The following is a 25901-nucleotide window of genomic DNA, read 5'->3' as shown; positions in this document are numbered from 1 at the left end:
CAACGACTAGCGCGCCTGCCCCACAAACGCGACCTCACCTGACAAAGACCCATAAGACCATGAGACCCCAATCACTCTCAACATTCTCTCAACTCTCTTAAAATTTATTGTGTCGACATTTTCCCAATGGAGACGCTACTTACGATTCCACTCGAGCTGCTCGTTTCCATCTCCTCGTTCCTCTCAACACCGGATCTCGGCTCCCTCCGTCTTACTTGCAAGCATGTCGAGAAGTCGCTCTACGAGTGGTTTTCAAAAGAATTCTTTACCAAAAAGCAATTCATGCTCACCCAGCCAAGTCTACAAGCACTTGTCGATATCTCAAGACACGCAGGCTTCTCGCAGAAGCTGACTCACGTTATCCTAGCAACAAATGTCTACGATGAGATTCCTTTACAATTCAGGGACGAGGCCGCTGGGGCCGCCTACATCGAAGGTTATGCTGACCAAAAAGCTCTTATGAGCAGTGGAGCCGATCGTGAAATGCTCACCGAAGCGTTCCGGAACCTGGAAAATCTCCACACTGTTGGGATACGCGACTTCAACTCCGAGTCTAGAACGCGTGACGGGGTCAAGGCAAGCTGGAGCTCGTGGGGTGCACCGACCGTTCGTGCGGAGACTGGTATTGATATGTCGTTCTCCTTTCGTGGACCGTTCACACCCGACAACGAGTCTCGTTTCGTGTCACACATGTTCTCGACTCTAGTCTACGCCCTTGGGAGAGCCCACCGAACGACCCCACAGATCGAGGTGCTGTTGCGCCGAAATGGTCTTCCCGATAGCTCCTTCCATATCCCGGCCTTCTTCTCTTCTACCATCACGCCAGTGCTACAAAACCTTGACGCTCTACTGCTGAATCTGGACCTTGCTTCCCGTCGTCTGCATACTTATAGCAATGGAATCCCTATGGAAGATAGACCCGGCCGTTCACTCCGCAAATTTCTGAGCTTCACGCCAAACCTCACGCATCTCCGTCTCAACTTCCATAAACATCAATTTGTAAACACGGAGGATTTCCTACAATGGCTGAGCGAACCCATGCCTGCAGCTGCTTCAGGCCTGACTTTGGACACTCTCCGACCCGCTCCGATTGCTCTGCCCCTTCTCAAACAACTTGAATTCGGCCAACTAAACGTCGTTCCAGACACACTTCTCGCCGTCATTGCCAAATTCGCACCAACTCTGACCGATCTAAGTTTGTGGAGGACGTCACTCAGCGCTCCAGGCGTGCCGTATAGCGACAAGCCGAATCTATGGTTCCACGTCATTAGGAAATTGGTAAAGATTCCCCATCTGGAGCTTACCCACCTAAAGGTGGGCATGCTCAGCCAGGACCAACACCTCCACGTAAACTTCTCGGTCGACGGCAGCAAAGAATCACAGCTCAAGGTACGAGAGTATTCTGGGAAAAAGATGGAATCGTTCCTGAAAGAGCTGGCGGTGTCGGTTGTAGTCCAGTGGCCCGTAGACCCACCTTCCGACGACGGCAACTCTGATGAAGACGAAGAGATGGATGACGACGATAACGATGATGGCGATGATGTCACTGACGGCGATGGAGACTACGAAGAGTGAGCAGGAGTTTGTGGAATATCGGAAGGATTATGATGGCTTTTTAGGTGTTGTGTAATGGGAGATGAAATACCTTTTGTCAGATTACCCAGTACACATCAACTGTATTGCTCTCTCTACGTTCAAGAATTGAGGTCTTCATGTCCGAAAATGTCCCTATACCGTCTTGTCAGGATTTGTCCGGGAGGTCTCCAGTGTATTGCCTCGTAGTCAAAAGTATCCATATAAACCAAATACCCAGACTGTAGACTCCTCATCCTTGGATATGACTGCCTAGATTACTTATCCAGTTATGACTTTGCTTCCTCGCCCATCACAGTCGATTTCCGTTCTTCAAGGTGACACATCCGCGACGTATGCTGCAGTGAAACATCATCCCAAGGTGTGCGAATTTGGGACGTAATCAAAAGACCAGTCACCTAGTAGGAGCGATGGGTATCTTCGGGGGACAGAGTTACACGTCGTATGTCAATATCATGGCATTCATTCCTGGATGCTTGCGGCGATACCAAACTTGAGCTTGGTCTGACTTGACGACTGCAGATCTGAATGGGTTTGGACGAGATTGGGATTGAAAGCTCGTCCACAATTTTTAGTTGAAGGCAGCTGCTAGGACCATGTAATCGATACCTACAGCCTTACAACAGCCTTTCCAGACACTCGGCGACATGAGATGCTTCGGATCTGGAATGTATTCTGGAATACGATTGAGGCAGCTGGTTAGTGTTACGTCGCATTATCGCACGGTCAGAAAGGCTTCTGGTTCAACAATGCAATTTAGTACGACAAAAGCATGTGTGATACTGGTCATGTAGAATTGAGGTGATACTTTATATGGGTAAACAGTAAAAAAACAAGATTATTTTAGGTTTATAGCGTATTCATGCTTCTAGTACAAGCAGATAGACGCAACACAGTAAGAATCTAATATAGTAACTCAGTATAGAAGCTATTACCCAGCCCCTTTTTACACAGTAAACATCAGTTAAAGTACAAAGTAATAGTGACAGAGAGCTGATCAGACGTCTCTTTGACGACTAGCTGCTCAATGTACCGGTGCGGACGCGTATTCGAGAGCCCAGGCAGCCGTTGGTTGAAGTTTGGTTCGGTCGTGAACCCTGGATTGTATCTTGAAAAAAAACAAGATAAACACTTGCTCTTGTCTATTAGTGTCTAAATCGAGCTTCGCCGGTAACAAATATATTGACCATCCACAACGCCGATGATACCAGAAGTGAACGCAAAAGCTGCACATTATGCGTTGACCTCAATCGTCTGTCTTGACATCTCTGAAAAGGATTCAAGGTCATAAGTCCTCTCCGTATAGCCCCCCATCAACGTATCGCGGCCATGTGTTTGTGAAGACTAAATACTTGATGCTTTCGTATGCCGCGTCAAAGATGTAGACGTCAAATTCCACAGGAACAACACCCACGTCACTCGACTTGTTCGACTCAGTGGTGACCGAGCTGATGCTTGCAGGTCGACTCAGCGTATCTTCCCAAGGGCACACGACGTTGTCACGTATGCTGGGTGCTTTGGTGTCGTCGGGCGTCGCACTGCCTGGCATATATGGGTCATACTCCACGCCTGCGAATACATCCTGGAGGGTCTTGCAGACCTTGTATTCGATGTTGATGGGTACCTCGGCGGTGAACACATTGACCAGTGTGAAGTATATGAGAGACGCCTCGTCAAACATCTGGCGCCGCTGTACTGAGTTCATGGCTTCTAGATCCGACCATTTTCTCTTGTAGTTCCGCACCTCTCGGAGGAATATGGTGTTCTCGGCTGTGAACTCTTTTGTCGCTGCCCATGTAATCAGAGGCTCGATGCTGTGCTCGATGCTATACTCCAGGGCTTGCATCGATGTTTTCGTTTTGAGCTCTTTGCTGGCAAACAGTTCTTTCACTGACTTTTCGGATGTATACGATGTTCTCGAAGTCAGGGGCTCGGTCTCTGACGAGGGTGAGGTGGGCCGCTGACGACGCTGCGATTTAAACACCTCGATAATGGGGGCGAGGACGAGTGTTTGTTGACAGATGATGAGTGATGGAATAAACCTACACCCGAAAGAACGTTAGCAACAGAACTCGAGTAGATATAACGGATTTTCATTAGAGGTGTTGCTCGTAATTTGAACTTCTAACACGTACTGGAGGAGTACAGGCAAGAGTCCGATGAAACCAACAATGTACTGCTAGAAGAGGTGTTACTTACCACCCAGCTGGTGCAAAATAGTCGTTGATAGTCAAACTTGCAGGAACTCGGAAGAATGTAAACGCAACCCACATTGGCGTACCAGGCAAGCTGAAACTGGGTTAGTATATGCATCTTGCAATGTATGAGTAGTGATTACCCAGCAACGATTGCGAGTCTAGTTTGCCATGCCCACGAATGAACGTCTTTGATGTGGCGAACTTTCCACAGTATCCAAGGCCCAACAATTGCTGTCCAAAACAATTGCACTAAGATGGAAGGAATCCTATAAAACTATTATTCAAGCCCCGAATGAAGACCACTCTAATCACATACCATTCGCCTCCCCTGCGGCAAGCATTGGAATCGAGCTGCATACTGGAAAAGCCGTAAGACGGGTGAAAACGACGTGAGCCAAAGAACAGGATGATCGCAGGTACGAACTGTCTACATTAACGGAAGTTACCAGAGTAACTTTGGTAGATGTACTCACAGACACAACCAACCCAATGACTGTAGCAACATGTACTTTGGTAGATGCATCAAGATTTCTCCACGCTTCATACAGACCCTGAGGAGTGTACGAGAGTCGCTTCTTGCGAGCACCCTCGAGGAAATTGCGTGTCAGCCGGCGTTGGCTTTCGTATGTAGTCAAAACTTTGGCATTGCAAGCTGTGACTGATCAGCGAACTGCAGGTGTTGAACAATCGACGCATCTCACATTGAAACAGAGCAAATCCACATGGGAGAAAGACGGACATGATCCAGAACTCCGCTACGCAAGGGAAGAGGCCGTTCCAAGGATAGACTAGCAGGACGATAACAAGATAGACGTGAAGTATAGATACTGCAGCGAAAACAACCGGTAGATGCCGTATTCGCACACAGAATTCCGAACGACGTTGGTAAAGGAGGAGGAGCTCGCCAGAAAGTATAACAGTGTAGATCAGAGCAATGGCGATGTAGGTGAAGCCGAGAGCGTCCATGTTAGGTTCTTTGCCATCCAATTTGCGGGGACTCAAAACGGGCGCCATCATGCTCATAATGTGGAAGTTGCCCAGAAAGAAGGGACTGGTTGATTAATGAGACGTAATGTACGAAATTTGGTAGCCGTCAGAATCCGCTTTCTGGCTCGATAGAACGAAGGTGTGGGGAAGGGTGGAGAAGCGCCAGACAGTAGGATACCCAGAAATTGGGTCTGTTCAAGTAGAAGTCACATAAGCGAATGTAAATAAATCCATCTGCCAGTGAGCAGGCTAATGTCTGGAGGTGATGGAGCAGAATGGCGACATGGACATGGATGTGTGCTCTGACAGAGGTGGACGCTGAGCAGTGAATTCATGCAAACGAGCGGCAAAGGGGGCAAATACTAATATTCAGAAACGATTGACTCGAGATGACCTGTCTCACCGTGTCTCGGGAAGATGTACCTGATGTAATTCCAAAATAACCCGGGGAGGGTGCGTGAACTGGAGAGCCATGGCGAGGATAAGTATCACGAAAGTACGGCACTGTAAATGACGATATCATGTCTTGGTGGGACTATCGAGACTTGAGATCTAGTTTGGGCCAGTGTGGATGTTGAAGGGAGCACTACAAAGGATCTAGGAAATGCCATTAGATCTGGAGCAAAGACCATATGCTGGCGGGTGCGGCATTGTCACTTCTCAGGCCAAGACGATTCGAGTTTCGAACAACACAACCTCGCGAGATGTCGTTACAGCCCCCATGTTCGGATGCAATACCGAGTGCCAGCTATAGGATTCCACAGCTTCATCGTAATGACCGCTGCCTGAGAGATGTTGTCGTAACGACGGATAGATGCAGGCCCGGCGCGCAGCTCTCTCTCTCTGTACCGCGGGCACTGTAGCTATACGCTACAAGTCCAGCAGCCAGTGTGTTACAGCTTGGATTCATAGTTTATGGGATGACCCATGGAATATTTCTGTTACCAACAGCAATCTTACGCTAATGCAGCTCAATCGTCCCTTCTAACCATTTGCGACTATTGAGTGATAGAATTCACATACTGTCTTGCCTAATGTTCATGTCAGGCTTTCATCGGTTTCACGTTGGTCTTTCTAGAAGCTCTCCTGCACTGCTCAATTCCAGTCAAGTGTGTGAATTAGCCAAACATGTTGGTTAACACCCTCAATCGACTTCTGACTTCTGACTTGACGAGCCACATCATATTTGAAGGTTGACCGAGATCAGACCATCAGACCCATTCCGAACAGGGTGATTACGTCCTATCATTGTTAAACATGTTCACATGAACTCCACGCTCCATATCCAGTTCAACGAGTTCATTGGATTGAGACAAGAGGGAATATATTTAATATAGACGTGAATAACAACACGGCAATAAACTAGAAGTTGATTGCTACAGAACCGATACATAGCCTCGGACGCTTTTGGTGAACTGTCATGTCTTCCCTCGTCATCCCGTCGCGCTACTCCACTCCCCGCGTGCACGTCCTCGCGAAAAACTTCCCCGAGTACCTGCAGCGAAACGCGCCTCACACATCAACACTCGACACGAAAACTTCTCCCTCGCAAACATGTCAGACGATTCAGCGCGACCCGCGAAGCGTGCGCGTCTCGACGACAGCAGCGCGCCAGCCCTTGACACACCCAATCTTACCTCCGCACAAGCTCCGCAAGCTCCAGAAGCTATAGCTACAACAACAGCTACAACAACAGCTACCAAACCCACCGTCATTGACAGCGAATTGGAGCGCGAAGTCCGCGCTGGCATCACGGAATATGTATGTCCAGATAATCTGGGCTTCACGGGGACGCTGAAGCAGCGGTATACGGATTTCTTGGTCAACGAGATTGGGCTTGATGGGGAGGTGCTGCATTTGACGAGTACGGAGGTGGAGAAGAAGGAGAGTGTGAAACAAGATGAGAAGGTGGTGGAGAAAAAGAAAGCCGAAGTCGCTGTAACGGAGGAGAAGATTGAGCTCAAAGAAGAGAAGGCTGATGAGGAGATGCGAGATGTACAGAATGGTGGAGATGCTGCGCCAGCGACGGATGTGAAGGTTGAGGGTGAAGCTGTGGAGAAAGATGCGGCTAAGCAAGAGGAGGAGACCAAGGAAGAAGAGGTGTGTTGTGTCAGAGCTTCAATCGTGTTGTATTGTGCTGACAAGATATAGCTCCCTGAGGAAGACCTCAAGACGCTCCACTCGATCTTCGGCGAAGAAAGTACAAGCAAAATCATCACACTCGTGCGTCAAGTACGAAAACGCGAACACAAAAAAGCGCGAGACTTCAAGGCTGTCATATCGCCGCCTATAACCGACAAGGACGTGCGCACGCAGGCCCATCAGTCGCTTCGGCGCATCTTCCCAAACATGCTCGAGAGTAGCATGGAGGAGGACCAGTCCATACGAATCAAGGCTACCCCACCAGCAGAGCGCAAGGGCAAGAAGAAGGGCAGAGGCGAGAGAGTCAATCCAGACGGTGCACGAAACAGAGGCCAAATGGGGTGGGAAGAGCTGGGCGGAGAGTTTCTGCATTTCACTCTGTACAAAGAGAACAAGGACACAATGGAGGTTGTTGGCTTCCTCGGCAGCAAGCTCAACAGCGGTGCCAGGGCGTTTGGCTTCGCAGGCACAAAAGACAGACGCGCGTGCACCGTGCAACGAGTCTGCATCAAGCGCCAGACGGCCGAGCGCATGCATGGCTTTAACAAGGTGCTCTACAACGCGGCAATTGGCGACTACGAGTACCGCCAGAACGACTTGAAGCTGGGAGATTTGATGGGCAACGAGTTCACCATAACGTTGCGAGATTGCAGTTTCCAAGGCGAGGATGGTATGGACTTCGAACAACGACACCAGCTAGCCAACGACGTGGTCCGAAAGGCCGTCGATGACTTTTCTGAGAAGGGTTTCATCAACTACTACGGCCTCCAACGCTTCGGTTCCTTCGCAGCAAGCACCGACTCCGTCGGCCTCAAGATGCTGCAAGACGACCTGAAAGGCGCCGTCGACGACCTCCTAGCCTACAGCGACGTCGCCCTCGCCGCCGCCCTCGGCACAAGCACCGACCCCAGCGTCCTCGTCTCGCAAGACGACCGCAACCGCGCCCACGCCCTCCACCTATGGAAAACAGAAGGCAAAAGCAGCGCAGCCCTCGACATGCTCCCGCGCAAATTCACCGCAGAACGCAACATCATCCAGCACCTCAGCTCGCGCAACGGGCGCAACGGCCGCCGCGACCGCACCACAGACTGGCAAGGCGCACTGATGACTATCCCCCGCACCCTGCGCCTCATGTACGTGCACGCCTACCAATCTCTCGTGTGGAACGTCGTAGCCGGCAAACGCTGGGCCACGCACGGCGACAAAGTCGTCCCCGGCGACCTGGTCCTCGTCGCAGAACACCTGGATAAAGACACTGCGCACCCCCTCAACACCGAAAAGGACACCGCAGACCAAGACGGCGAGTTCGTAATCAACCCCTCCGGCGCCGAAGACGCAAACGCCACCACCGCAGACTTCGAGCGCGCACGCCCCCTCTCCGCACAAGAAGCCGCGAGCGGGCAGTACACAATCTGGGACGTCGTCCTGCCCCAGCCCGGCTTCGACGTCGAGTACCCGCACAACGACATCGGCGCGTTCTACACGCACTTCATGGCGAGCGACAAGGGGGGCGGCCTCGATCCGCTGAATATGCGCAGGCCCTGGCGCGAGGTCAGTCTGAGTGGTGGGTATCGCAAGTTCTTGGCCCGGCCGTTGAGGCCTGTTGGCGTTGAGGTGAGGACGTATGGAAGGGCTGATGAGCAGTTTGTTGAGACGGATTTGCAGCGTGTGAGGGAGGGTGGTGGGGCGGGGAGGAAGGAGGGGGAGAGGGGTGGGGAGAAGGATGTGGATATGCAGAAGGAGGAGGGTGAGGAGGTAGAGGAGCAGGAGAAGAAGATTGCGGTGGTGGTTAAACTGCAGTTGGGGAGTAGTCAGTATGCGACTATGGCGCTGCGGGAGCTGATGAAAGCTGGGGGTGTCAAGGCGTTCAAGCCGGAGTTTATGGGCGGGCGGTAGAAGGTATCGTATACCCGACATCACAACACATCGATAGCAGCAGAAATAAATTACATCTAAGCCATTCATTGATTTCATTGAACATCTTACGCGAAAGCGAAAAAAGAGGAAGGAAAAAAGACTCCTACATTCCCACTCAGATACACACCGATCCGATCTACACCTCCACCCCACTCACTCACCCGCTGTATGTACACTACAACTCATTATGCTCCCCAACAGGAGGGCCCTGATTCTCCCAATCGCTCTCCTGATTGATCCCGGCCTTCCTAAGCGCCTCCTGAATCTGCTCCTTCGTCGGCGCATCCCCACCGCCCAGGACCTTGTGATCAATGTTCCCCTGCTCCATATCCTCCATCTGCGCCTGCGAGTCCGGGTGCGGATGCGCATTCTCTTGGGTTGTAGGCTTATCCTCCTCCCCAGACTTAACATCCTCGTCGACCTTTGGCTCGGGCGTCGGCTTCGCAGTCTTGGTCTTCTTAGACTTTGACTTCGGCTTTGTTTTTGGGGTAGCTTTAGGCTTCGGGGGCTTATTGAAGGCCTTCATGCGCTTCATCATCATTTCCATGACCATGTCGTCGAGTTTCTTCTTCTCGGCTGTGAGGTCGACGACGGTGAGGACGGGGTCATCGGAGGGTGCGAGTTTGTCCTGCTTGGCCTGAGCGTCGTCGAGCCATTTCTGCGTTGAGACCGTGAGGTCGTCGAGGGACTTGAGGTCGGCGTCAGTGTAGACGGTGACGACTTCGGGGATTTCCGTGGGCTCTGGGGCAGCGGGTTCGGCGTCTTCGTCGAGGTCGTCGAGGGGGTCTTTGGAGGATGGGGAGGGCGTGGCGGAGGCAGATGCGCTGGCGCTGGCTACGGCTTCGGAGCTCTTGGAGCTGGCGGTGACTTGCTCTTTGAGCTGGTTGTCGACTAGCGCCTTGACTTCCTTCATGTGGTTGATTGTTTCTTGCAGCTCTGTGATGGCGTCGGGGCGCTTCCAGGCCTCTCTTTTGCGCGTGAGTACGGGGTTGACAATGTCTTCGAGTTCCTTGAGCTTGGCTTTGAGCGTCTTCTCGTCGGCTTCAGCGCCGTCCGAGTAGATCCAGTCTGAAGCCGCGCTGAGCTTCTCCTCGAGGGTTGATCGAACAGCGGCGATTGAGGCGCCGATGAAAGACTCGTCTTCGAGGTGGTCACGGGCTTTGTATGTGAAAGCTTCCAGTGAGTTCAGGACCTCCTCGCGGACGCGACGAGACTTGTCCGAGGCGTCAAAAGCGGCGATCCTGGAGTTCATTAGTTTGATTATCATACAGTGCACGAAATTCTCAATCTCACCTGTCCTGCATCGTCTTGATCTCTTTGCGAGGATGCTTCTCATAGCCCAAGTGCTTGACATCGTACGTAATCGCCGACTTGATAACCTTCTTCTTCTTCTCGCCAGCCTTGCCCGTACTCTCAGCGCCCGCAGAAGATGAGGACGAGGAAGCAGATTTCTTCGACTTCGATTTTGACTTTATAGAAGAAGACGATGTCGACGACTCAGAAGCGCTCTCGCCCTCCTTCAGCGCTTCCTGGTCCTTCTTACCACCCATGCCAAAGAGGTTCTTGACACCATCGACAATACCGCCCTTGGCCTCGGAATCAGTCTCGCAGGTAGCCCATGCGGAGAGGACTTCGGGAGTGCCGGTAATAGGGCTCAGCCTGACCTGGACGTAGTTGTTGAAAGAGGCACGATCACATCCATCAGTCTCAATCATCTTGGCAACAGTTTGAGTCAAGTTGCCGCTCTTGAACTGCAGAGTAGGGTCCTTGGACGCACCGACAGCCTGGTAGACTGTGAACTCGAACTCGCCCATCATCTGGAAGGGCAGGTCCTTGGTAGCGCCGAACTTGGAGCTGGGAGAGAAGATCTTCTGGTCGCGGTTCTTGAGGTTGTGCTTGTACTGGATACCATGGCTGTAGCCTTGAGCGTCCGAGTCGCGGATCTCCTTGACGCGGAAAGACGGGCTGAGACCGGCGGCCTTGAAGGCAGCACCGAACACGGCAGCCTCGTCAGAATTGACGTTAGCCCTGATCTTCGCCTTTCCGGCAATAGCCTCGAGACGGCTCTGCACGAATGGGGTACGGGTCGCGCCTCCGTGAACAATCACAGAGTCGATATCGGCAAAGGTAAGGCCAGCGGCTTCCAGAGCCTGATTGATGGGGCCTTCGACTCGGGCGGCATATTCGGTGGCAAGTGCTTCGTATTGCGTGCGCGAGAGCTTGTAACGGAAGTCAACGTCTTCGAAGAAGCTCTCAAAGAAGGCAGCTGTGGCAGTGTTGGCACTGAGCACCTGACGCACCCTCTCGGCCTCTTTGAACAGCTTCGCAGCCGTACGTCCATGGCTCCTGACCTTCTCAGCGGTGATGGACGCGCTCTTCGCGCTGGGGAGCTCGACGAAGGAAGACACCATATCGTCGACGATGAGCGAGTTAAGCCCATCGCCTCCGAGTGTCCTGTCCCAGCCAACTCCAAGAACCTGCACCTCCTGAATCGTCTTGTTGCGCCTTCCCACGTCCTTGACTGCCCTGCCCTGAAACTGAAGGATAGTCGCCGACGCAGACCCAGCGCCCATATCGAAAACCAGGTTGATCTCCGGCTTGCTTCCGTCGGTGACAGTCGGGAACGTCCTGCTGGTGGCATAGTTGATACCGACAGCCATGCCATCCGTGACGATGCTGAGGACCTTCAGTCCCGCCAAGTTAGCCGCAACCTCAAGCGCGCGCTTCTCCTCGACCGTATAGAAGGGCGGGACTGTGAAGACGACATCCTGCACATCGTAGCCCTTGCCCGCGAGCGCCTTGGCGTTCTCCCTCACATTCTTCAGCTCCATGGCCAGCAGCTCCTCGACCGAGAAGGACCTCTCCCCCTCAGCCGCGAACACGCCGCTGCTGAAGCTGACCGTCTTGCGGCCGTCTGTGCCCTTGACCTCGAGCGCCGGGTATCGCCCTGTGTACACGCTGACCACATCGCTGTCGCTCACTGCACCCAGAAGGTGCTTCAGGTTCGGGTACACGTCGCCGGGAAACCTCGCCTGGAGGGCAATCGCGTCGCCGCCGTAGAAGCGCTCGGGGTAGGAGCCGGTAGCAAGAGGCCCGCTCTTGGAGGGCTTGAAGGCGACGGCTGACGTCTCCTTACGCTTCGAGTCTTTGGTGAGGACGATCTCGAGGGGGATGCCGGGCTTGACGAGGGCGGCTTTGATGTACTCGGTGCCCAGGTCGACGCCCAGCACTGCCGATGCAGCAGAGGCCGTCGACGAGAAGAGGAAGGCGAGACCGAGGAGCATTGTTGCAGGCGAGAGGCTCGCTCTCCGGCGGCCTGGGGGTGCCATGGTGTGTGTAGAGAAGTGGTGCAACGTGTTGCGGTGAGGGCGAGGTGGGATGTCACCGCCTTTGCGGGGGGAGACGAGTCTGGGTATCAAGCAGGAAAGGGTGCGATGCTTGTCAAAGACAAAGATCAACGGGAATCTATCCCAGAGAAAAGAAGGCAGGCGGGTTGACAGAAGCGTGGAACATGAGGCGTGGGTGCTGGATTAAATGTCGGAACTACCCTGTCCAGATCGTCGGAGCTTTTTGAACACCTGGCTCTTTGGACGTGAAAGGCCACCTTGATGTCGGCGCGCCCCCAGCTCCACGCAAATTACCCTTCACTTTATCAGAAGGCCCGTCAGGCAACAGCATTGAAACTCGGGTAATTCATCGAGACATCTGTTCTCATCTATGTCCTGACGTTTCCATGCATTGAATCCTTCCCCAGACTACCTGGCCAATCAGATCATCAGGAACCTTTCTTTTCGCCGCAGTCTTGCAACAACCACGACCTTTTCTCGACGAGCCATGCTTAGGGAGGCAATCTAATCAAGCCAAGTCACATACTCTCAGATACCGCGGTTAAACTCCACCATACCACCCAGTCCGCCGCGCCCTTTGAACTCGGGCTCCAATGTGTCGACACTGACAGCCTGACGCTGTGGGAACGCAGCAAGCGCAAGCGGCAGCGCAAAGATGGATGTCGTGAGAATGAGCCCTGGCAGTCGTTAGCTGATGTCCTCCCACCCATGCGCACTCAACAAACTCACCCAGGTTAATTGGCGTGACCATCCTTGGCCTCTGCTTGAGCCAGTCCGTCTTCTGCAGACGAACGAGCACGAGCGGCGGCAGCACCATAATCGGTGTCGCATTCAACACGCGACTCAGCGCCGTCTCTCCCACCGCAAGTGTAGCTGCCTTCTTGCTCTTGCCCAGCGGCTTGACCTCCAGCTCCCCTGTCTCCACTTTGCTCTTCTCCTCCTCCGTCAACACGGGGAACACGTTGATGCCTTGTCTGATTTCCTCGCCGCGCATGAGAAACACGTTCAGCGCACCTGCGCTAGCTACCGCCGCGAAGGGAACGAGGCGGCCCGCAATCACCTTCGCGTTGGGCGAGAGGCTCTTCATGCGGGGCACGACAGCATTGAGACCGAGTGCTACACCACATGATGCGCTGACGGCGAGACAGTAGGATTGGACGATTGTCGAAGTCGAGAGCGGGGTGGACTTGTTGGCGTTGGAGAAGTTGATTGCGACGTTGAGGGATTGGTTCGTGATTTGCCAGCCGAGAATTCCTGCCGTCTGTTGTATCTTTAGCACATGTTTGTCTTCATGACGACCCTACGTACACTGAGGCCTGGTGCGAGCATGCCCGCTGTGACGACCAGGTTCGAGATGACGAAGCTCGACATGCGAAAGGGGAGGAATACTGGCTCTCCCGTATCTTGTCTCCATTAGCATGTCGTAGTCCACCATTGGATGTGTAGGTCACAAGTACCTGGATGGATCGTAGAGTCGATAATCTTCTTCGCATTCCACAGATCGGGTGTCATGTCGCGTATCTTCCCCGTCCTATACGCCGTAACGAGCTGCTTCGCATTTTCGAGGCCGGCGGCGGACGTGAGTAGTGTTCTGCATCGCGCATTGTTAGCTACAGCGTCTGCGTGTGAGAGATCTGGCTATCGGTGGGGAGGGACTGGATATCGAGAGACACTCGAAGAAGCCAAGGGTCGTGGTACTCACCACACCCAGCCTGTGCAAGGAAACGATTCATTGCGCAGCTGTCTCACCTCGGGTCTGCAATGGTGGCGGAGTGCTGCACGCGTCCCCAGTACGTGCTGAGGTCATATTGTGAGACTGGCAGGTCGCGATTGCCCGGGAGCGACGTCGTCATCTTGCACGTGAGTCGATGGAGAGAATATACAGGCTTCAAATTGAGGCTTGCTATACGCTCACAAGAGCCTCTTCTATGTCGAAAATGCGCTGGTAGGTAAACATGCAGCTACGATGTCGGAGCGGACGGTGGGCAAACTCGGGCCGACTCCAAAACGCGGGAACGAACTGATGGGTATCAATATTGATTCGCTACAAAGGCTAGATATTCAACTCGTACAACTATATATATCACATCTCTTTTCTTCTAATATCAGGTCGCGCAAATATGCAATAACGCTACAAATTTCAAAACTTGTCCGCAAACAGAACAAGATGTTTCCAAATATCCAACATGCAAAATGAACATTACCAGCTCCAGTAAATATACAGGGCACGCCTTTTCTAGGTAGCCCTACGTGGTATCATCAACTCACTCGCTCGCATTTCATTTCTTCTTCTTCTTGTCCTTTTTGGGCGTTCCTGGAGCACTCGTTCCTAATATCGCGTCAAACGTCCTCGACGGATCACTGCTCGAAGCAGGCCTTATCACAGGCGAATGGGAAGTCGGTGGCGCGATGCCCGGCGGTAGTGGAAGAGCTTCGAGTCCTAAGTTCATGACGCTTTCGCGCCGCCAGTCGGGACTTTCAGGCGCAGACGGATAAAGAGCGGAAGCAGGGTCGAGCAGGCCCGTTGGCGGAGGCAGGGGTGCCGCGCTCGCGTTCAACTCTTCCATGGCTGCATTGAGAAATGTGTCGTTGGCTGCCCATTGTTGTGCCTTCTTCCAGCAGTGAGATCGTCGGAAGACACCTTCCACGCCGTGTTCGACGATATCTGTGGGTAGGCTGACGACTTGCGCTCCGCCTGCGACGCCGAACCATGTTCGCGTGCGTGATGTGTCCTCGCGACCCCATGGGATGCCACTACGAGGGACTTCGCACAGGAAATACTCTACTCCTTCTGTAAATCGGACCCCGGGCACGTCGATAACCAACATTGGCAACGATTGTATGACGGCATACAGAAATAGCCACTGCCCTGTTCGCAGTTCCCAAAGCTCGTTCATGTTCGCTCCAGAGGCTTGTTTGTGCTCGAAGTGCCGGAACGCATCCAAGAACGGCGTCTGGTGCTCTGCATCAACATTGTGCGACTGCTTTATCATCTTTGCAATGTCGTCTTTGCTCAGCTTCTTGCCCCGCGCCTTGACGTCCTGCTTTTCATCCCCAGTCGGATAGTTGGCTTTTACGCCTTTGAGCGTTGGATAGAGTGGCAGATCGAAGGGAACAGGTGGTTGCACAGGTGGTGTGCTACGGTCGTATTCGCTGAGGACTTTGCGTAGGGCGCGGTACACAACGGATTCGAAGTCGGTTCCTTCTTGCTCGTAGAGAAAACCATCGGCGGTACGGTTCGTCAAGTTCCTGCGGTCCGCAAGAAGATCGTACAGGCTAGATAGGTCGTGATAGATATCCAGCAGGACCAGTCGGTTCAAGCCGCTCGTCGTTAGGCTGTTCTTCTTCGAACGTGCCTTGGGGAGCCAGGACCCGTACTTCGACTTGTAGTAGTCGATAGTGAACGACCTCGTGGCCATGAAAGCCGCCCTCCACTTCTTGAAAGTGATGATCTTTCCCTCATCTGACATGGCACTATCCATAATCCCTGCAAAGATTGCGGGAAATTCAAAATCCTTCAGCTTTGCGTTGATTGCAGCTTCTCGGTTGTCCAGGTCCATCGCTGCTCTTGTAATACGTGTCACGGTCTTGCGGCTGATCATCTCGAACTTGGCGGAGTTTATCTCCTTGATGGTATCGAACTTTCCAGCAGCATGAACGAAGCCCTCGGTGAAGAGCGACACGGAACGCATCCTCTCGCCAAGAACAATCGCCTCGATGGTCTTTTCGCGGCTGTGTCTGACGTCGGCAAGATTCAGCTCGTCCACGTAGCTGTCGAAACTCGAGGCGGCCACCTCGCCGTAGGTGGATCCATCGACATTGGAGAAGTCATAGTGCTGCAATATGTCTGCGATCCGTAGGAATACGCCAAACATGTCTGGATGTCGCTCCGTCGCCAGAAGGGACTGGCCAATCAAGAACGCGAAGAAGTTGCGGTACGTCACTAGCGTGTCGATATCTTTGGAGTTGAGTCGTGCATCTCCCGGCGCGACAGCAGCATCCGAACTCAAGCTAATGGGCATGTACATGTGCCTCTCGGTGTGGTCATCTTCTGTCGCGTCGCTGAGCGTCCTCGATCCTTTGGACACGTCTGAGCTCTCGGCCTGGCTTTGATCGGGAGACGCAGTGCGCGACGGTGGCCCATTCTCAGGCGACAATGGCCACGCGTTCTGGTCAGGCTGCTCGATGCCCACGTCGCTGTACAGAGTACCATGCAGGAGTTGTGTGAGGCGCGGTGACGCGGCGTAGACGGACGAGTCGATGCGGAAGGAGGGACCCTTGTTCGACGTGCGGGGAAAGAGGTAGATCAACGTGTCGCCGGTGTCGTCCCAGAGTTCTTGTACCTGCGCACGCACGTGTCAGCGGACTAGCTCCCCGCCATGGCATACGTTCCACAACCCACCTTCTCGCCATTCAGCAGCATCGCCAGGTTATATGGCACCTTGCCCTTGTGTCCAATAATCCACGCGAGCGGACTCTCCCCAGCCTGTGTGCCGGCACTGGGCTCGTCGCCGCCATTGCTTCCTCCAAACAGCCTGCTTTTCCGCCGGAGCTTCTTCGACGTGATTTCGGGCAATGTTTCCAGAGTGGGTGTCCCTGGCCGACTTCCAGGACGGCTGCTGCTAGGCGACGAGCCGCGCGAAGACGCATCAAAGCCCAGAAACGGAGGAGGCTCGAGAGGTTCGAAGGCAGCGGCCGGGTCGACTGGCTGGATGGTGGGCTGCGAGAGGGGCACCTTTGGCGGCGCAGATGGAGGAGGATATGCAGGCGCGAGGAGTGTTGCCGACGAGATCCGGTGACGCACTTTGCTCAGACGGTTGGTCGGTTCGACGGTCGCAGAGCTGCTCTTCACAGAGGCGTTGTCGGCAGGCTCTGGGGGGCCCTTGGAAAAGAGGCTCGACAGCCGGTTGCCTGACCTCTTCTTGTCGCCCATGTTGCAGGTATGTGTGTTGCTGAACGAAGCAGACGGTACTGGGACAATGGCCGGCAGATTAGTCGACGCAGAGCAAATCCTTCGACTATGCGCTGTGCAGCATGTGGTCTATGATGTGAAGTGAAACGGCAAACAAAGCACCGCGCAGGTACGGGTACCGAGGGAATATGTGCTAGGGGAAAGCGGTGCAAAACTAGAGCACGTTCAAGGGTCTATTAACGATCTGTACAGGCCGTCGCAGATCCTGGGCGGTGTTGCAGGCGACAGAAAGGCCAGCCATGCTAGTGCTGTGAAAGGAATGGCGGATGACGAAACCCGTATCCTTGCCACAAATATCTACGCATGCCAGCCTTCATTGGGTTCAGACGCGGCTTGCGTGAACTCGTCTGTAGAGCACCCGCCCAAACTAGCTGCCTGTCTCCTTCTGCATCTTGGGTATCATCTCAAGGGCACGCTGCAAGATGCTGGGACCTGCGCCTCTTCACCAGACAGGGTCCACCACGTCTCCAAAGCGAAGTAATGCCGCAGTATCCGCATCATCTCAGTACCGATACAACCATGCAGCCACCTGTCAATACATCCGGTTGCCCCGCTATGGTCGATGTTGAAAATCAATTCCAATACTTCTTCGCGCGCGAAATAGGTTCCTATTTTAGCAACAGACCATCGAGGAAAGAAAAGACATAAGCGAGCGTGACGTACACTAACACGTGCACATGCCATAATCCTCAACACGACTAACAGACGGGTCTCTGAAATAGGTAAATGGTTGACTGTTGACATACGCACGACTGGTTTACGTTTGGTATGAGCTGAGCCATCTTTTACGACTTCGCCTTTCTACTTGTTCCGCGACTCCGCCTTTCTTCTTGCGCCTAATCGGCCCCCAGCCACACTCGTATTCAACGGCCACGGATTCTCCTACTTCGCGGGTAGAACACTCCACGCTACCTTGATACTCCGTGTAATCGACGGCAACGAAAGCGGAAGATTCAGCAGAAATGGGTGCCTTCTCGGATGTCGCCGGATCGGTTAAGAGTTCTCAAAAGCTGATCAATCTTCTCAAAGGGCACGTCAGCTCCTCTCCACATAGTCTACACCCTGTGATCGCCGGACCTCATATCCCCGAGGAACGGTTTTTGTCCGAATGCCTCACGGCCCTTCTCGAATATGACGTGGCCTGACGCAGTTAGATGAAAAGTTCGAATAATTGCTAACTGCATTTAGTTGGCCAAATACGGCACTGCTTCCTACACAGCTGCTTGAAAAAGCCACTCATAATGTGCTCAAGAACAAAACTATTGCCTTCCCTGCGATGTGTTATGGCCCCGATGACGGGGACCCACGGCTACTGAGAAACGTTGCATCCTGGCTGACTAAATTCTATCAGCCAGCTGATCCAATATCTGAAAACCGCTTATGCATTACCGGAGGAGCCTCGCAGAACTTGGCTTGTCTCCTTCAAGTCTTCTCAGACCCAATCTATACCAGACATGTGTTTCTTGTGAGCCCTGCTTATATGTTGTGCTTTCGAATATTTGAGGATGCGGGCTTCCATACTAGACTTCGAGCTGTTCCAGAGGACGACGAGGGTATAGATATTGACTTTCTGGAGAGACAACTCGAAAAGAGCGAGGAGAAGGCGAAAGCTGATGGGAATGACGAGCCGGTAAGCGGTGTTGGGACTACAGGAAGGGCGTCGCCTACACATCAACTAACAGACCGATCAGCCACTCAAGCCTTCGCGACCATGGAGTAAGATATACAAATACGTGATCTACGCCGTACCAACGTTCTCCAATCCATCTTCGAAAACTATGAGTCTGAAGAGAAGAGAACAGCTCGTGCGTTTGGCGAGACAGTATGACGCACTCATCATCACTGACGACGTCTACGACTTCCTGCAATGGCCATCCAGTCTCACAACTAAGACCTTGTCTGTAGACAAAGCAGTGTTGCCTCGTATCGTCGACATTGATCGGTACCTTGACGGCGGTGCCGATCGAGAGGGCGCTGACGGCTTCGGAAATACCGCTTCAAATGGTAGCTTTTCAAAGATTTGCGGCCCTGGTCTGAGGACGGGATGGTGTGAAGGAACGGCGAAGCTAGCGCATGGTGTGTCACAGACGTAAGCAATGTGTTCTCATTTCTTATGTATATGAAAACTGTCCGTCGCGACTTGTGTGGGCATTTCAGCCTTTCACACTTGTGGCAAGATGCGCTTCTGTGGGAGCGTTGTCAGACCGATCTACAGGTCTCATCGACAGGGTTGACGGTGCTACGTTCCACCCGACGATACATACAGCTAACGTCGATGCAGTGGTTCGAGCCGTTCAGGCGGTGCTCCCAGCCAGCTCACGGCTTGCTTTGTAGCCGAGACGCTGGAGACGGGCGAGCTCCAGCGTTACGTCTTCGAGCAGCTTCAACCAATATACGGCGCGCGGTATCGCAAGATGGTAGAGGCCATCAATACGCACCTCATACCACTCGGTGTCCGCCTTCCGCAAGCAGACCGTGAGATTGTCGGGGGGTACTTTATCTGGCTGACGTTGCCTCATTCCCTGAAAGGTGCAAATTTTGCACAACGCGCAAAGGACGAGGAGAACGTTGTGGTCGCACAGGTGAGTACAGTTGGCATGTCCGATCCGAATATAGGTCACGAATGTTCAGCTAACAGGATGGGTACACAGGGTGAAATCTTTGAGGTAAGCGTGATTGCCAGAGACATGGATGTATGGCTTACAGATCCAGGTTCCCGGCGACACCGAAGGCTCAGGCACTTCTTTCGAAAACGACATCAGAATTTGTTTTGCGGTATGACCCTTGGTCTGGCTTGGGAGTTTTCGCTTACGTGCGCGCAGTGGGAAGACGAGGACATGCTCGCCGAGGGCATCAAACGTCTTGCTCAGGTCATCAGGAGAATGTTGGATGAGCACACCGTCAATAACGATGACACCTCACTTGTCACAGCTGCGAATAAGCCTTCGCAGGACGCAAAGGACTTCTGGTGAGGGGTTGCAATCAAACTTGTCTAGCTGATTCGCCACTTTGGGAGGTTAGCCATTTCAAGTGAACGATCTGCTTCCAAGAAGAGACGTTTGTTTCACAGGAACGGCTCAGCAAAAACAACTATCGAGGCGCTTGGTAGTCTCGCCTTCTCACGCTGTGATGTTACCTCATTACCCCAACTTCCAATAGCGACGCTGCCGTGGACCTGGGTGGATCACGCAACAGTGTGTTCGAATCGCTATTAAGCCACCCTTGTAATAGACCTTGTCACGCATAAAGCCTTACACGCACGTAGATCCTCCACACGCGATCACATCCTTGAATCAAACTCTGCCCTTGCAGATGTCGGGAGCTGTCCCTGAAAAGATAAGCACTCTACCACAGACACAACTTGGCCGCGTGAAACGAATACTGTCTTTGAAATGTCAATCACGCGCGACCATTCGCACACCACTGCAGTGCTCAATTTCACAGCAACGGAAGTCCGAGAAGATGCGCCTGACTTCTAGCCTGCGTTCTTTATTCTCTGTTCACATCACACACCAAGAGTGACGCGTGTCTCCTCGGAGGTCCGAAGATCCTTGCCAGGTCACGGGTGATGTCTTTCATGTGACACAGATTGTGATGCCTGAGGCCTTCCTCGGCAGACAACGTGTAGAGGATATAGGTGGCAGATGACTCTTCTAGCCTGTTGAGGGCGCACCAGCTATGCCGCAGTGCATCCTCACAGCATAATTTGGCGGCCCGTCGCGTCAAGATGACCCTTGGCGCTCGATCAGTAGGTTGCCGTGAAGCGCTGGCGGGATGCAAATGCATATTCTTATTTTGGCTGCAGCCACTCAGGACTCGGGGACGGTTCTGGGCGATGGGGCTTAAAACACGACCCTGAAACAGGGACAACGTTCGCTTGTGGCGTCAGCCAACGAGATCCCCGTCGATTCAGGCACGTCCACGGCATCCTCAGAACACCAACATCCAGTCACTGGTCTACGAATTCCTACTGTTTCACGCGCCGAAGTGACTACCGCGGAGACATGAATACTCTTCCCTGCTAGCAACAATCCTGTGTAATTTTGGTTGGCGCGAAAAACTCCGGGTTGCATTCTAGGCCTCCTTTTACGGCATCGCCTGTGGGCCAGGAACGTGGACCGACATGGCCTGTACAGGGCCGGGCCACGAAGCGAAAGAGGATATTGGCTTGTTGTGTGGATCAGAGACAACGGCTAGACATGATGAAGAGGCGGTAAAAGAGCCCTGGTATTGTGACGAGAAGGCGGATATACAGCAGCTATTTGGAGCTGGGACCAAACACACAAGCACAGCACAGCGAAGAGAGCGGCACAGCTATTCGAAACTTGAAACACGGGGTATTCACCATCATGATTGGCGAGACGTTTCTGGCGTAAGTCCCCTTCACTCTATTGTACCTACTTATACAATGCCGGCCGCGTCTTCGGTTTGTTTCTTCACGCAGGTTCTGTCAGTCTACATCGCTATTGTTGCGCTTTGCTTCTTCGTTGTTTTAAAGTCACTCTTTACTTTTCAACCAACCTTCACGTTTTTTACTTTTTCTACACTGTTCGTTGCTGTGCAACTTACACATCCTTCAAATCCAACCACTCCCACTCCTGGGCTTTCTTATAAAGAACAAAAAAATCAGAGTCACTTGCTAGTCAACTGACCAAAGCACCTACAGCAACATTCTTATCTTGCATACTTCAAAACTTCAAACTTCAACACACGTACTGCCATCATGGTGGCCTTCAGTGCTAGTGCGTTTCTCTTGACGCTGCGCGTCCTCCTCTCTGCTACTCCATCCGCTGCAGTTCCGATTGCACAGGCGAATACGGTGACAGCACAGGCCAATGCTTCCGCTTCCAGCTACTGGTTTTCAAGCATCAAGCGCCAGGGCCAGGCTCCCTTCAACGCCAACAAGGCGAGCTACACAGTCTTCCGCAATGTAAAAGAGCTTGGTGCCGCCGGCGACGGTGTGACGGACGACACGGACGTGATCAACAAGATCATCGCTGACGGTGATCGTTGTGGCGAAGGCTGCGATTCGACGACTACAACTCCCGCCATCATCTACTTCCCTGCCGGAACTTATATGATCAGCAAGCCCATCATCCAGTACTACTACACACAGTTTGTTGGCGACGCACTCAACCTCCCTGTCCTCAAGGCCACCGCCGATTTCGAAGGAATGGGAGTGATCGACGCGGACCCGTACATCCCAGGAGGCAACGGCGCCAACTGGTACACGAACCAGAACAACTTCTACCGTCAAATCCGCAACTTCGTCATCGACATCACTGGTGTGAAGGCAGCAGCTGGTATCCACTGGCAAGTCTCCCAGGCTACCAGTCTCCAGAACATCCGCTTCGAGATGGACAAGGGCGATGCTGGTGCTGAGCAGAAGGGTATCTTCCAAGACAACGGCTCCGGTGGCTTCATGAGTGATCTCATCTTCAACGGTGGTGCCATCGGTGCCTTCCTCGGCTCCCAGCAGTTCACCACTCGCAACATGACCTTCAACGACTGCGGAACTGCCATCTACATGAACTGGAACTGGCTGTGGACCCTGAAGAGCATCTTCATCAACAACTGCAAGGTTGGCCTCGACATGGCTAACAGCCCTTCCAACCAGACTGTCGGCTCCGTCCTCCTGCTTGACAGCAAGTTCGTCAACACTCCGGTCGGCGTCAACTCTTCGTTCACTTCGAACAGCGTTCCCGAGACCGGTGGTTCTCTTGTTCTCGACAACGTTGACTTCACTGGATCTACGACGGCTGTTGAAGGTTCCGGTGGCAATGTCATCCTCGCAGGTGGATCCAAGGTCGCAACATGGGCTCAGGGTAACGCCATGGCCAGTGGCTCCGAACAGTCTCGCATTCAAGGCAATGTCAACGACGCACCTACCAAGCCAGAGAGCCTTCTCGGTGACAACGGCTGGTTTGAGCGCAGCAAGCCCCAGTACGAGAACATCGACGTTTCCAAGTTCGTCAGCCTCAAGAGCAAGGGTGCTGTTGGAGATGGCGCCACAGATGATACTGCGGCTATTCAAGCTGCCATCGACGGTCTGCAAGATGGCGAGATCCTTCACGCTGACCACGGTGCTTACCTGATCACAAAGACCATTGTCATCCCAGCGGAGAAGAACATCAAGATTGTCGGTGAGATCTACACCATGTTCTTCATCACCGGAGAGTTCTTCTCCAACATGGACGACCCCAAGCCTGGATTCCAGGTTGGCAAGGCAAGCGGCGACAAGGGATCCTTCGAGATGTCTGACGCTATCATCTCCACCCAAGGCCCTGCGCCCGGTGGCATCCTCATGGAGTGGAACATCAACGCTGAGGCCGGCCAGGCTGGTCTCTGGGACGTGCACTTCCGCGTCGGCGGCTTCGAAGGCACCAAGCTCCAGTACTCCAACTGCGCAAAGAACCCCAACGCCACCCACGACGCCAACCCCGACTGCATCGGCTCCTTCATGCAGCTGCACATCACCAAGGAATCCAACGGCTACTTCGAGAACGTCTGGCTGTGGACCGCCGACCACGAGCTCGACCAGCAGAACGGCACCGCCGGCCAAATCGACATCTACAACGGCCGCGGCATGCTCGTCGAATCCCAAGGCCCCGTCTGGCTCGTCGGCACCGCCTCGGAGCACTCGCAGATGTCGCAGTACCACTTCCAGGGCGCAAAGGACATCTGGTACGGCGCCATCCAGACCGAGACGCCCTACTACCAGCCCAACCCCGCCGCCACGGTGCCCTTCACCGTCAACGAAAAGTACTTCGACCCCGACTTCAGCCAGTCCGAGAGCAAATCCGCCTGGGCTGTCCGCATCATCGACAGCACCAGCCTCTGGAACTACGGCGCGGGTACTTACTCGTTCTTCTCCAACTACGCGCAGGAGTGCCTCGATGGCGAGAACTGCCAGACGGATATCAACCAGGTGGATAACTCGACGAATGTCAACTGGTTTGGCTTGTCGACTAAGGCCTCGGTCAATATGATTACGTCGGGCGGTAAGGGATTGCTCAAGGACGCGGATAATCGGTCCAACTTTTGTGCTACGGTGGCGATTTTCGCTGTTGGCGCGTAGGTGGCTTGTTAAGTCTGGTGGATGGGCGGTTTTCTTATTGTCTCTACTTCTTCTTTTTTCCGACGTTCTTTCTTCGCTTGAAGTTGGATTGTATTGAGCGCCCTCTTTTTTTTCCTTTTTTGAACAACGAAACACACTCGCTTGCAACAGGATGAGATAGGATGGGACAGGACAGAACTGGACAGGACAGCGTTATGTTGAGCATACATTATACCCCTGAGCTTTTTGTAGTTGGCGGATCGAAATATAGACTGATAGCATTGCATTTTGGGTTTTGAAATTGGATTTGCGGTAATGATTGACGAGAGCATACACATGGCATAGGATTGCGCTTGAATTTGAACACTTTTTGGAACAATCTTGTAGCTTCTTTTGCAGTGACTGTGATGAACAGAGTGTGTGTGTGTGGACTTGGTGAATCGACTTTGACGGTGGTTAGATGGAGATGTTTCTTCGATCCATATTCACACAACTTGACACGACGAACTCTTCTACAAGGTTTACCAGGTGAACATACTCTTCCACTCCCACTCCCCCTCCACTACAAAACATCACATCATCCCACGCCCACTCTCACCCTGGCCCCGCACCAGCATCAAACCCACTAACCTCCAGACTGACATCAACGCCATGCACGCGCCTAAACCTCGTCCTCGCATCCCCCGCGCGATCCACAACCAGCTCGTCAGGATACATGCGCAGCAAGCGCTCGACCTCGCGCCGCGGGACGCGCATGATGCACACGATCTTGACGTCTGTGGCGGCGTTGCGCGTCTCCTGCAGTGAGAGGCACAGGGCTTCGATGCCGAGTTCGCGCTCGAAGCGGAGGAAGGTGGAGAAGAGGGGTTGGGGGTTTGGAGCGGGGGCGGGGACGGGGGCGGGGTGTTGGGGGTGGGCAAAGTGGATGAAAGGCGGGGGAGGGGGCGGAGGCGGAGGTTGAGGTTGAGCCCCTGCTTGTAGTTGCGGTGGTGGAGGAGGAGGTGGCGGCGGTGCTTGTGCTTGAGCTTGAGCTTGTGCGTTCCCCAGCGCAGCATGCTGACCGACAAAGCCGCCCACCACCTGCGCCAACACATGGCCCTGCGCCATAGCACCGCCGCCCAGATGCGCCATGCCCATGCCCACACCCCCGCACCGCATAAACACCCACATCCTCTTCAGCCCGGGCAGGTCCCCGCGCAAACTCCTCTCTCCGCGCCGACTCCCCAGATACCCCGTCCATAGCCGTAAGTCCTTCTCGCGCACGCGGAAATACACTTCCGCGATCTTCTCGGCCTGCGGGCCCGCGACTACGCGGAAGATGTTGCAGTCGCTCGGGTGCGTGAAGAGGAACTTGTTGCCCTGGTAGAGCACTTTCGCGGCTTCATCATGCACCTGCCGGTTCACGCGCAGCAGGCTGACGCCCACGTTGTGTTTTAGTGGCGACGTGTTGGGCCACCAGAAGGGGAAGGCGGAGGTTAGCGCGAAGCTGTATACTCTGTCGCGCAATTCGCTCGGCAGGGAGAGGAGGAGAGAGAAGGTCGGGTCGGGGGCGGGCGCGGTGGAGGGGCGCGTCGTGGGCGAGGGGGCGCTGTTGCTGAGGCTGAGGCTGTGGGAGGGGTTTCGCGGGCGCGCGGGGCGACTGGGAGAGTGTGGCGCGTCGTGCATGGCGGTGTCGGCCGAGGAAGTGC

At 53.7% G+C, this 25901-nt stretch overlaps 9 protein-coding genes across 9 annotated transcripts; 4 read left to right on the top strand and 5 right to left on the bottom strand.

Moving 5' to 3' along the window:
* The first annotated feature begins 65 nt into the window (after window positions 1-65).
* Window positions 66-1942, top strand: P153DRAFT_128465 (uncharacterized protein). The gene has a single exon (XM_033662027.1). The coding sequence runs from the start codon at window positions 127-129 to the stop codon at window positions 1573-1575; it is 1449 nt and encodes a 482-aa protein (XP_033519212.1). The 5' UTR covers window positions 66-126; the 3' UTR covers window positions 1576-1942.
* Window positions 1943-2878: 936 nt separating this feature from the next.
* Window positions 2879-4805, bottom strand: P153DRAFT_379403 (uncharacterized protein; the record flags this gene model as incomplete). The annotated part of the gene is made up of 6 exons (XM_033669867.1): window positions 2879-3635; window positions 3793-3882; window positions 3932-4057; window positions 4108-4214; window positions 4265-4443; window positions 4493-4805. 6 exons carry the CDS (start codon window positions 4803-4805, stop codon window positions 2879-2881), a joined length of 1572 nt encoding a protein of 523 aa, XP_033519211.1.
* A 1498-nt stretch (window positions 4806-6303) lies between these two features.
* P153DRAFT_426346 (tRNA pseudouridine synthase D) lies at window positions 6304-8816 on the top strand (the record flags this gene model as incomplete). Its single annotated transcript, XM_033672595.1, has 2 exons — window positions 6304-6878; window positions 6930-8816. Exons 1-2 carry the CDS (start codon window positions 6333-6335, stop codon window positions 8814-8816), a joined length of 2433 nt encoding a protein of 810 aa, XP_033519210.1. The 5' UTR covers window positions 6304-6332.
* A 59-nt stretch (window positions 8817-8875) lies between these two features.
* Window positions 8876-12372, bottom strand: P153DRAFT_435032 (actin-like ATPase domain-containing protein). The gene is made up of 2 exons (XM_033673122.1): window positions 10131-12372; window positions 8876-10078 (listed from the first exon to the last, which is right to left on the bottom strand). Exons 1-2 carry the CDS (start codon window positions 12164-12166, stop codon window positions 9013-9015), a joined length of 3102 nt encoding a protein of 1033 aa, XP_033519209.1. The 5' UTR covers window positions 12167-12372; the 3' UTR covers window positions 8876-9012.
* A 294-nt stretch (window positions 12373-12666) lies between these two features.
* P153DRAFT_370725 (sideroflexin-5) lies at window positions 12667-14125 on the bottom strand. Its single transcript, XM_033669105.1, has 5 exons — window positions 13934-14125; window positions 13642-13775; window positions 13493-13587; window positions 12914-13445; window positions 12667-12861 (listed from the first exon to the last, which is right to left on the bottom strand). Exons 1-5 carry the CDS (start codon window positions 14035-14037, stop codon window positions 12713-12715), a joined length of 1014 nt encoding a protein of 337 aa, XP_033519208.1. The 5' UTR covers window positions 14038-14125; the 3' UTR covers window positions 12667-12712.
* Window positions 14126-14463: 338 nt separating this feature from the next.
* Window positions 14464-17117, bottom strand: P153DRAFT_390281 (uncharacterized protein; the record flags this gene model as incomplete). The annotated part of the gene is made up of 2 exons (XM_033670910.1): window positions 14464-16527; window positions 16587-17117. The coding sequence occupies 2 exons, from the start codon at window positions 17115-17117 to the stop codon at window positions 14464-14466; spliced, it is 2595 nt and encodes an 864-aa protein (XP_033519207.1).
* A 1001-nt stretch (window positions 17118-18118) lies between these two features.
* P153DRAFT_379398 (PLP-dependent transferase) lies at window positions 18119-20128 on the top strand (the record flags this gene model as incomplete). The annotated part of the gene is made up of 6 exons (XM_033669866.1): window positions 18119-18252; window positions 18345-18786; window positions 18848-19245; window positions 19438-19738; window positions 19863-19931; window positions 19979-20128. 6 exons carry the CDS (start codon window positions 18119-18121, stop codon window positions 20126-20128), a joined length of 1494 nt encoding a protein of 497 aa, XP_033519206.1.
* Window positions 20129-21879: 1751 nt separating this feature from the next.
* Window positions 21880-24234, top strand: P153DRAFT_301711 (glycoside hydrolase family 55 protein; the record flags this gene model as incomplete). The annotated part of the gene is made up of 1 exon (XM_033664401.1): window positions 21880-24234. One exon carries the CDS (start codon window positions 21880-21882, stop codon window positions 24232-24234), a length of 2355 nt encoding a protein of 784 aa, XP_033519205.1.
* Window positions 24235-24807: 573 nt separating this feature from the next.
* P153DRAFT_301778 (uncharacterized protein) lies at window positions 24808-25878 on the bottom strand (the record flags this gene model as incomplete). The annotated part of the gene is made up of 1 exon (XM_033664407.1): window positions 24808-25878. The coding sequence occupies one exon, from the start codon at window positions 25876-25878 to the stop codon at window positions 24808-24810; it is 1071 nt and encodes a 356-aa protein (XP_033519204.1).
* Window positions 25879-25901: the final 23 nt, after the last annotated feature.

The sequence above is a fragment of the Dothidotthia symphoricarpi genome (genome assembly GCF_010015815.1).
Source record: "Dothidotthia symphoricarpi CBS 119687 unplaced genomic scaffold P153scaffold_22, whole genome shotgun sequence".
NCBI lineage: Eukaryota > Fungi > Ascomycota > Dothideomycetes > Pleosporales > Dothidotthiaceae > Dothidotthia > Dothidotthia symphoricarpi.
The sequence above is the reverse complement of the archived record's forward strand: the minus strand, read 5'-3'. Positions and strand labels throughout refer to the sequence as shown.